At 38.1% G+C, this 11,909-nt stretch overlaps 1 protein-coding gene across 2 annotated transcripts in view; it reads right to left on the reverse strand.

Annotated features, from left to right (window-relative positions):
• The window catches only part of CALN1 (calneuron 1), a 596,286-nt gene that overhangs the window by 473,298 nt on the left and 111,079 nt on the right, over positions 1–11,909 (reverse strand). For both annotated transcript variants that reach the window (XM_073615093.1, XM_073615092.1), the window contains exon 2: positions 4,063–4,190. In XM_073615093.1, the coding sequence (XP_073471194.1) occupies positions 4,063–4,183 (121 nt within the window). In that variant the 5' untranslated portion in view covers positions 4,184–4,190. The remainder of the gene's footprint in view (positions 1–4,062; positions 4,191–11,909) is intronic.

An 11,909-nucleotide genomic window follows, 5' to 3' on the forward strand; every position in this document is an offset into this window, starting at 1 on the left:
TTTACTCAAAGCAACCAACCATTTGTGTTGTGATTGAAGGAAAAAGGACATACTGTACAAAATAATGGTGTATTAATAAGTAACACAATACCTACAGTTTTGCTCATAAGTTTACATACTCTGGCAGAATGTATGATTTCTTGGTCATTTTTCAGAGAATATGAATGATAACACAAGAACTTTTCTTTCACTCATGGTTAGTGTTCGGCTGAAGCCATCAACTGTGTTTACGCTTTTTAAATCATAATCACAACAGAAACTACCCAAATGACCCTGATCAAAAGCTTACATACCCCAGTTCTTAATACTGTGTATTGCCCCCTTTAACATGACAGCTTGAAGTCTTTTGTGGTATTTGCGGATGAGGCTCTTTATCTCCTAAGATGGTAAAGCTGCCCATTCTTCTTCGCAAAAGCCTCAAGTTCCTGTAAATTCTTGAGCTGTCTTGAATGATCTGCACGTTTGAGATCTCCCCAGAGTGGCTCAATGATATTGAGGTCAGGAGACTGAGATGGCCACTCCACAACTTTCACTTTATTCTGCTGTAACCAATGACAGGTTGACTTGACCTTGTGTTTTGGATCATTGTCATGTTGGAATGTCCAAGTACGTCCCATGAGCAGATTCCTGGCTGATAAATGCAAATGTTCCTCCAGTATTTTTTGATAACATACTGTATTCATCTTGCCATCAATTTTGACCAAATTTCCTGTGCCTTTATAGCTCCCACATCCCCAAAATATCAACGATCCACCTCCGTGTTTCACAGTAGGAATGGTGTACCTTTCATCATAGGCCTTGTTGACTCCTCTCCAAATGTAGCGTTTATGGTTGTAGTCAAAAAGCTCAATTTTGGTCTCATTACTTCAAATGATTTTGTGCTAGAAAGTTTGAGGCTTGTCTCTGTGCTGTTTGGCGTATTGTAAGAGGGATACTTTGTGACATTTGCGTAGTAATGGCTTTCTTCTGGCGACTCGACCATGCAGCCCACCTTTCTTCAAGTGCCTCCTTATTGTGCATCTTGAAACAGCCACACCACATGTTTTCAGAGTCCTGTATTTCACCTGAAGTTATTTGTGGGTTTTTCTTTGATTCCCGAACAATTTTCCTGGCAGTTGTGGCTGAAATGTTAGTTGGTCTACCTGACCGTGGTTTGGTTTCAACAGAACCCCTCATTTTTCCACTTCTTGATTAGAGTTTAAACACTGCTGATTGGCATTCTCAATTCTTTGGATATCTTTTTATATCCCTTTCCTGTTTTATACAGTTCAACTACCTTTTCCCGCAGATCCATTGACAATTCTTTTGCATTCCCCATGACTCAGAATCCATAAACGTCAGTGCAGCATTGGATGAAAGATGCAAAGGTCTGTCAGGAGTCCAGAAACTCATTGACCTTTTACACACACACAGTAATTACAAGCAAACAGATCACAGGTGAGGATGGTTACCTTTAATAGCTATTCAAACCCCTTTGTGTCAACTTGTGTGCATGTTATCAGGCCAAAATCACCAGGGTATGTAAACTTTTGATCAGGGTTATTTGGGTAGTTTCTGTTGTCATTATGATTTAAAAATAGTAAACACAGTTGATTGATAATAAATGGCTTCAGCCAAACACTAACCATGAGTAGAAGTTTTTGTGTTATCATTCATATTCTCTAAAAAATGGCCAAGAAATCATAAATTCTGCCAGGGTATGTAAACTTATGAGCTCAATTGTATTTACACATATGAATACAATATGAAAACATATTCAAATTCTTACCAATGTGAGAGGGGAGTTGTTTTGAAATATATTAAAGCAGAACTATAGCCTTCCATATAAATAAAATATTTACAGTTTAAAGGATAAGTTCACCTTTGTGAACATGTTACATTTTAGGGTGGAACATGTAACATGTTCCCAGTGCTGCAGCCACCACCTGCTACCATTGCACCTACCATGCAACACCTTCTGCAAAAAACAAGATTCTACAGACTTTTCAATGGCACCCGTTGGAACAGGAGCTACATTATGATGTTCTGATAAATACTTCAAAATAAAACACAAATCAATTCACAATGTTGTAATGAGACACACAAGAAAAGCAGCTAGGTGAAATTATAGTAATTTCCAGTGAATGCCTGAATTGAGTTTATATTGCAAGAAACTAATAATTAACTTCCTGACTAGCTCCTGTACATATACGGCGGCAGAATGGCTCTCCTGCACGAATCGCTGTGTATGGCGGCTCCTTTTAAGAGCCATAGTAGGCGCGCTTCCCCGCTGCTTGGTGGGGGACACAATGCACGTGATTGGCAGACACGATTACCACCGTCCACCTGCGATTGCGGGCACGAGAGCCAGAATGAGGACTTGTGTGTGTAAACACACAAATCCCTGTTCTGACAAGGGAGGAGAAACAGATTGTCTGGTCCTGCCAAGTAGGAACAATGATCTGGCTCCTCTTCTAGTCAGTCACATCCCCTCACAGTTAGAAACATCCCCTAGGACACACTTAACCCCTTGATTTCCCCCTAGTGTTAACCCCTACCTTGCCAGTGACATTTATACAGTAGTAAGTGGCTATTTTTAGCTCTGATCGCTAAATATCAGTGGTCCCAAAAAAGTGTCAAAAGTGTCCGATCTGTCGGCCGCAATGTTGCAGTCCTGATAAAAATCGCTGATTGCTGCCATTACCAGTAAAAAAAATGAAATAAATAAAAATGCCATGAACATATCCCCTGTTTTGTAGACGCTATAACTTTTGTGCAAGCCAATCAATATATGCTTATTGCGATTTTTTTCTTACCAAATATATGTAGAAAGATACATACATAAATATTGGCCTAAACTGAGAAAGAAATGTGTTGTTTGTTTTTTTAATTTTGGATATTTATTATAGCAAAAAGTAAAAAATATTGTGTTTTTTTTTCAAAATGGTCGCTCTTCTTTTGTTTATAGCGTAAATAATAAAAACATCAGAGGTGATCAAATACCACCAAAAGAAATCTCTATTTGTGGGAAAAAAGGATGTAAATTTTGTTTGGGTATAACATCGCACGACTACGCAATTGTCAGTTAAAGCGACGCAGTGCCATATCACAAACAATGGTCTGGTCAGGAAGGGGGTAAATTCTTCCGCAGCTGAAGTGGTAACAAGTAATTGTTGATATCACTTTCTTGTTTTTTACAGAATTGCACTTCCATATTTTGTTTTAGTAAATCAGCCATGAGATAAATACGGGAGTTCCCATTGCATGTCTTCTTCTAAAAATGCTAGTTGCCTGGTTGTGTTTGGTCTTAATGTTTTACAAAGCCGGGATGTACAGGAATGTACAGGAATGTAGCAAAAAACTAAAAGCAAAGTCAGAGCTCCTGATCCCTATAATTGCTACAGGTCAGTGATTCAGAAAGTACTGAAGACAAAGCAATAGAATGACAACCAGGGAACCAGCATTTTCTGAAGTAAAGATCAGTAATGGTGGCCTACATTTTTCTGTTATGACAGGTGTTCTTAAAAATATAGATATTTGCCTATCTGGCTTTTTTAGTAAAGAAGTCATAGAAAAGTAAGGAGCTGCAAATCGGTCCAACCAATCAGTAGAAGTCTCTTCTTTGATTTGCTACACCAAAGTTAAATCTAAATATGCTATAGATTATTATACTTTACACATTCACATTATAGTTTATTGAATAAGATGTGAACACCATTTAGCTCATGGTAAATGAAGATTAAAATAAGTGCTTTGTTAGAAAACATGGCATAACCTTATGTTTCCAGTTGAGCAATCTATGAGTTAATGAATTCAATGTCATATAGGGCAAAAGTAAAAAGGATACAGTACTTTCCCAATAAAAAGCATTGACAAAGTTGCCAAAGGAAACAGTATTCATATTTCAAAACATACAGTGTTTATCAAAGGTCTAAAGCCTGTAATAACCCTATATAAGGATACATGTGCCTATCACCAGAAAAATACGCTTATTTTGTAAATACCGGTATAGTATCTAAGAAACGTACACTGCATGTGATTTATTTTTTTGGATACTAGTGCCATAAACAATATGAACCTTACCATCTAGTTCTTCCACTGAGATGTTGGCAAGCTGCTCGCTATCGCTTCCTGTGGAAAGTGATCGGTTCAAGTAGTTATTCCCTTTGTACAACAAGCCAGCAGTCACATGATGGAATGGCATCTTCTTCCTTCATTTATTAGAAATGACAATACATTAAAAAATATTACTCATAAAAGTTCATTATTCACATTTATGTTGAGATTTTGCATTAAAATAAGATCATACATTTACTATAAAATCAAAAGCCTTTTGTTTTGTCATTTCCTGCATTTCACTTTTTGTGATGACTTTAAAATGTGTAACATTCTTGATACAAGTTTCCTTATCTCTGAATTTCTGTTCTTTGTGAATGTACACTTGCTTTTTATTGAATATTTTCAATAAAACCTGTTTAAAAAAAAAAACAAGATCATCACTGTTTCCGAAAATATATCGTGCATATCCAATTTCTAAGACTTCTAAGTACTTCATTATCTCAACAATGAAAGACTGATACTCCATTTCTAATAAACCCACAGCTGAAGCATATTCAAATCCTAAAACAAAAATGTACTATCTTGCCACTTAGATGTTGTCACTGCATTCTGTTTTTCTTTCAGGCTAGTCTTCCCTTAATTTCACCTTATAATCCTGCAAGTAACACACTTCCTGTGCTAGGATGGATATGCTTACTTATTTTTTACGAGTCCTGTTAGGGAGCTTTGATGAAATATTAGGGGTCCAAACAGACCCCATGATGTCTCACTTTTAAGACAGAGAAAGAGACTAAAGACAGAGATTTGCCAGTCTCCTTCTCTCAGTTACAATGGACAGCAAATAAACGGGAAGTGCTCTGTGCTTAGCGGCTCCCTGTTCAATCACAATCTAAAGCATAGTAAGCATAGTTTACTATGCTTCAGTTATAAATAAACACAGTGAGTGATTGGTAACGATCAATCACTGTGTTAATTCACGAAAATAAAGGCCAGTAAATTACATACAGTATATACCAGCCCCTTTCCTGTTCTCTATAATGAAGCGATCCCCTGGGAGGGAGAAGAGAAACCTACTTTCAGCTGCTGCAGGAAGTAAAAACAGATTAATTACAGCAAGTGCCACCACCCCTCCTGTCCAGGTTCCAGGAGGGTTTCAGCAAGGTTTCAGCAAGAAAGAATGGCAGTCTATCCATCACCTGCCCACAATCGACGCGTAGATTGCGAACGATGGGTTGCAAACCCCCGGATTAGGGTGTGCCCCGGGACACACCTCATGCGTGCGCCTATGGTTTCTGGAAAAGTCAACAAGTATTGTCTGTACATACATACGGGAAAAAAACAAAACCTTTTGGGCTGGATTTTTGAGGTACAACTTATGTGGCATTTCAGGATAAAAAATACAAACCTTTATTATATAATTACAACAGTTTAAATGGATAAAACATATGGCAGTTCCATATGCAGATACCCCCATTTGTAACAAATCCATACTTAGTATAATACAGTGATATACTTGGTGGGTAAAACAAACTCTGTTGCACTTTTCTGTACACACATTGACCATTTCACAAGTGAGGATCATCTCCCCAATCTGTGGACATGTAGGTCTGCTTCACACATATCCATCTTTATGGCACTTGATGAGCCGCATGAGGATCCCACAGGGGGTAACTTTTACAAAGGAGTCCTGCAGTGGGAAACACGGTGGCAAGTATGGGCAGCCTTATGCGCATGCCTGGTGCCCTTATGGGTTCCAAGCATGCGCACTTCCGAAACTCAGGCTGCAATGATATCAGACATTTTTGCATCATAATGTCATAAAAATGTCAATTCAATGCCGATTAGTGTCTAGTTTTGGGCGAAAAAGCGGACATTTTGGGGAACATATATGTGGCAGTTTGCCCTTTAGTGGCTTTGGCGCCTCCTGGACGACACCAGGGTTGGAATATGGATGCTAAGGGCTATTTTCCAAATGGCTGGTTTAACATAGGTATGTGGGGGGGGTGCCTGCTTAACTGCATGTTTAAATCAAGGGAATATTATGATACAGCTGTAATGAGGTCTATTTATCTGTTTGCAGAGGGATAAATGTTCTTGGATATTAATATTTACATTCAGACAGATGGTAGGTTAACTACTTCACTCTTCAAAAAAACAAACTGTGGGCAACACTATTTTATGCATGAATAGCATCCATCCTAAAGCGTTGATGAAAAAGCATTTCATATGGGCAATATTTAAGAATTAAAATAAATTGTTTGGAAGAATCTGATATTTAAAGAGAGGCAGCAGCTTTGAGGGATTGTCTGCTATGCAGGGGTTATAGCAGAAAATCCCTCAAACAAGCCTACTATAAGGCAGTGAATAGGTCACGATCAGAGATCCTTTTCAGTCAAGCACAGAAGAGGAGTTTGGACATGGCTAAATGTATTACTAAATCCGCATAACATCATCAGCAAATATTTATTTAAGTTTTGGTATTTGTTAAGCTCAGATAAAAATAATTGGCAAGTATGTGAGCTCTTGCTCGGGGGCTGGTTTATTTTACTGAAAAAGCTGTACCAAGGAGTGAACAAAATGGAAATTTTAGATGTGGCAGTTGACCTAAATGCCCATTTATTACAGAGAGCACTGTGTGTTTACTTCTAAATGGGGAGTGGTTTGTCCCCAGACATCACGTAGACATCACGTGGCGCATTCTACATGGGGAAAATGTAAAAAAAAGATTTCACATGCGATTGTATGATCATGTGTACTCTCTATTGGGAATCAAAATGATCGTCTCTCCAATGGGTCAACATGAAGGTCTGGTTCACAACTTTGATACATCCTTCATGCACTTTATGGCACTCGATAAGGTGCATGAGGATCCAATAGGGGGTAACAAGAGAGTCCTGTAGCAGGAAACAACATCTTAGGGCCACCGTACTGCCAGGGGTAATGATGCAATGAGTTTTAAACCATTTCTGTAATTGTAGATTTAAACTGTATAAACTGAACAAAATGTAAATAAGTTGAGGGATAATTGTTTTGAAGACTTATAATCTGCCATATTTGAATAAAAATTATATAATGATCAACACACAATAAATAGATACATTTACTGCCAACTTTACTTGTGTGGGTGGGAGGAATTGGTCTACCATCCTACCTCCCGTGTATTAGTGGCAAGTATGGGTGGCCTTGTGCACATGCCCAGAGCCTTTATGGGTTCCGATTATGTGCACCTCTGGTGCTCGGGCCATGATGACATAAGACATTTTTGCATCACGACGTCATAAAGATGGCGACCAGGAGCATGGTGTGCATGCGCTCGTGGCCTTGGAGAGCCAACAAGAGCAATATTAGGTTATCTCTGTTACCAATTGGCGTCTGGTTTTGGTGGGAAAATAGTTCATTTTGGGAATTATATATGGGGCAGTTTGCCCCTTAGTGACGGTGGCACCTGCTGGATGACATTGGGGATGGCATAAGGATGCTAGGGGCTGCTTGTGATTTCAACTCGCTGAATTAACATAGGTTTATGAGGGGAGCCTGCTTGACTGCATTTTTAAAGTAAGGAAATGTTAGGATACAGAGGTAATGAGGTTTACTTATCTCTTTATAGAGGGATAAATGTTGGGTAGGGACCATGGAGTAGTGAGCAGTCTTCTCTTTCAAGATGGTAAGTTTTTTTTTAAAAGTCACAGTTTTTTCCTTGACTGTTTGATTCAATTAAGAGAGGGGATTAGGGGACTCTTGGGAGGGGATTTATACCCTACACTCTCAGGCAAGCTTAGGACTAACTAGTTGTGTGTGTGGTTCCTTTGTTCCTCCCTATAAAACCAAGCAGATTTTATTTTTGGAGTAATTTATGTTTAACATAATATACTGCAGTTGTAATGTGCTGCATTGCATATATTCCTATATATAGGAACCTCACATCCATGTACAGGTTAATATAGGATATTTAATTATACCAGAACATATCCTTTTTTTACTTTGTTCCAGGTTTTTCCTTAGGCTTTACTGGGTTTTCACTTGTGATATCTTTGGGAGCGGCCCACAGTCTCTTGGTGGGTCATAACTTTGCCCTATTTTGTGCGGTCCCCCCCTTAGACCATTCAAGCTGCTTTAAGCCATCTCCCTCGGAGGGCTCCAGGTGTACCCATTTAATGCATGTTCAATATATATTTAAATATTTTGCATTGGATTTTGTCAAAAGGTTTTTCGTCTGTGTCTTAATGTTTAGAGGAATTATACTCTCTATTCCCCCACAGTCTTCTCCTGAAGAAGTGGAGTATCGCCCCTGAAACACGTAGAGTCACAGAATCCCCTGTCAATGTGTCTACAGAGAGTGGAATAGAGGTGGTTTTACCCACCAAGTGTATCTCTATATTATATTATGTATTGATTTGTGGCAAATGGGGGTATATGCATATGACAGGACTTTTAATTGTTGTAGTTTTAAATTATAAAAGTTTATATTTTTACCTTGAGATGCAGTGTAAGTTGTGCCTCAAAAATCATTTGTGATCTTGGGTTTAGATACCCTTTAACAAAACTGTCCTAATATCCAGATACATTGAAATAATTTAATCTCTGACAATATGCCAGAGAGGGGTTGTTCTCATACAGGGAAGCTCTGTATGTTGTCTGTGGTTTAATAAAGTAGTGATGCACGCTATAATGCCGCATATACATGATCGGAAATGCCACCAGCAAAACTCCGATGAAAACTTTTTGTCGGGAAATGCGACCGTGTGTATGCTCTCTCTGTCTTTTGCTGGCGGAATTCCAGCCAGCAAAATATTGCGAGCATGTTCTCTATTTTTCGGTCGGGAAAAGTTCCTATCCGAAAATGCGTATACAATTCGGACGTGCAAAAAATCACGCATGCTCGGAAACAATTTGACGCATGCTCGGAAGCATTGAACTTCATTTTCTCAGCTCGTCGTAGTGTTGTACGTGTACCGCGTTCTTGATGGTTGAAAGTTCAGAGTACTTTTGTGTGACCGTGTGTACGCAAGGCACGCTTGAGCGGAATTCCGTCGGAAAAACCATCCAAGTTTTTTCTGACGGAAATTCCGATCATGTGTACGTGGCATTACACTCTTGGTATCAGGAGCATGGAAAGTTTCCTTTGCCAGCAGTGCACCCCACATGTCTGTGGTGGATGAGAGGCTTGGCATCCAGAGCAGTGCTGCTTGGTTCAGAACATATTAAATATTTGATAATATACTACATAACCTGTTTAGTCTGTGATAAATTAGGGGAATTTCAACAAACTATAGATTTTCTAAATTTATTTTTTTTAAAAGCATAATTTTAATTTTAATATTCAAACCCATTTGCTATTTAAACAAGTTTACTCATAATTTATACATGTAATAAAATGACTATTACTATTTCTAAAAAAACATATTTTTAAAGGTCATAAAATAAATTAAGTCAGACAAGAAACAAAAAACAATTAAATTATACACAATTTAATTAAATTTCAAATCACACACAGCATTTGTTTAGCAAGCAGAATACATTTTTAAGGCCACTAAGCAAAATAACCAGCTGAATTAATTTGACTTCATATATAACTCAGGCATACCTCTGCCAATCTACGTGTTACCATGGGCCCAAACAAAATGCAAACTATACTACACTCGAGTGAAATGTTAATGAAATGAGAATGGATGTGCAAGGGGGGTATCGAGATGGTAGCAGGTGCAGAAGGGAATATGATAAAACATGAAGGAGGAAAGTTACTAAATGTAAGGGAGAGTAGGGAGACATAAGGAAAATAATGGCCAAGAGAAGGGCTACACAGAGACAAGAAATATACATAATCCCTAATATTCTCCTGAGATACAGGAGATTGACCTATAATTTTATCGTGGAGATAACTTTGAGACTTATTTGTCAGGGATGCAGTTTCTTAGGTAGTCTTTGTTGCTTTAATGTCAATCAGATTCCTCTTTCCTAAATCAAAAATGTAACTGATTATATTAAGGGTCAGAACTGACTGAGGCAATACTTTACTGCAAAGGGTTCTTTATTTTGTGTAATTAATTATTTAAAATTTGGACATAGTGGGCTTGATTTACTAAAGGTAAAAAGACTGTGCACTTTTCAAAGTGCAGTTGCTCTCTGAAAGTGCAGTTGCTCCAGGACTTAGTAAATGAGGTAAAGCTTCACTTTGCAAAGAATACCCAATCGCATGCAAAGAAAATAAAAAAAACAGCATTTTTGCTTGCACGTGATTGGATGATGGAAGTCAGCAGACCTTCTGCTCATTTACTAAACTCTGGAGCAACTGCTCTTACAGTGTGCAACTGCACTTTGAAAAGTGTACAGTGTATTTGGCTTTAGTAAATCAACCCCATTGTGTAACCTGTGCACTTTCAGATGCATAAAATTCTCAAATGGTGATTTGTGAAACCAACTTGAGTAATAAACATGTATTCAACATGAGTTCTCCACATTAGCAATAAAATATGTAAAAACCATAATGCTCATTGAAAAGCAAAATGTCTGCAAACGTTTGAGGGAAGAGAAAATAATACAGGAATTGTAAGGATTTTAAATTCTTTTTATGGATTTAATTATTTTAATGATTTGCTGAACTAGGCCCGTGCAGGTGTTTAATTGGACCTGCCAAGCAATCAGCAGTAACTTTAGGGTTTATACATTTCTGTTAGTCATGAGGGTAGAACATACAGTAACTGATTGCTTAATTTGTGCTAATAAACACCTGCCTAAATTTTGCTACCACTGGGAAATGTGAACAACAAAACTGGTATGGGAGAAGGAAGTCTGATTATAGCTCATGAAAGCTCCACTTCATTTTTCAATGAAAATGCAGATGTATTTATTTTACGCATTTATAGAGTATTGACCTATTCATCAGCACTTTACAGCAAACCAATCACATCATTCTCTATCCACAAAAGGAGTTTAAAATATGTTGTACCTATACCAGTCATGCAGACACGTACTGGCCCAATTTAGAAGCACTAAGAAGAAAGAAAGCCCACACAAAAAATTATACATTTAAGGCAGATAGCCAAAAACAGCAACAATATAATAGCCAAACAGAAACTCCCCATGTTACTTCTGGAAAAAAAAGTTGCATGTCTCACAGCAAAAGTTCCATACCTCTGAACATCAGAAACAACACATGAAGTGAGCTCCATGTAGACATAAGACAGGTTAAATAGTCTAAGCAATACACACTGCACACTTATATCCCTGTTCTTGTACTCACTTAAAGTGTTTGTAAAAGTTTGCAGGTTTTTACCTTAAAGTATAACTAAAGGCAAAAGGTTGTTTTTAGTTTTGGATAGAGTGGAGAGTAATTAGAACTCTTGTCAGTTTTTATTGTTGTCTGTGCCCTCGTTAAGGAGATTCACCCTCTCTATTTGTCCTGTGTAGCCTGGGGCCAAGCCAGGCTATATGTGTCAAAAGACACACACAGCCTGGCTTGGGATCGAGCCTGCACGTCTGCCACCATAGCAAGTACTTGCTATGGTGTAGACACAGAAGAGGAAAAGCCAAGAGTGTCGTCTGGGAATCCCAAAAGAGGAGGTTCAGGGCCACTCCATGAAAAACCATTGCAAAGAGCAGATAAGTGCAACATGTTTATTATAAATTAAAAAAACACAAGGCTTTATAATCACTTTAACTACTGTGCCAAGTTAGAGTGCCAAGTTATGTGCCAATATAGGCAGAGAGCTAATAGTTTGTCTGAGCTTTCCCAAAAAAGAACGTCTTTAATATAGTTAGAAACTGTTTATCAAACAGTAACAATGAACACTTTAGTAAAGAGTATGTAATGTACAGTGGGAAGCATGTTGTTATGTACAACCCAATGAAGTGCAAAAGTCAGCAGCATGGGT

Source organism: Aquarana catesbeiana, linkage group LG02 (genome assembly GCF_042186555.1).
Source record: "Aquarana catesbeiana isolate 2022-GZ linkage group LG02, ASM4218655v1, whole genome shotgun sequence".
Classification (NCBI taxonomy): domain Eukaryota; kingdom Metazoa; phylum Chordata; class Amphibia; order Anura; family Ranidae; genus Aquarana; species Aquarana catesbeiana.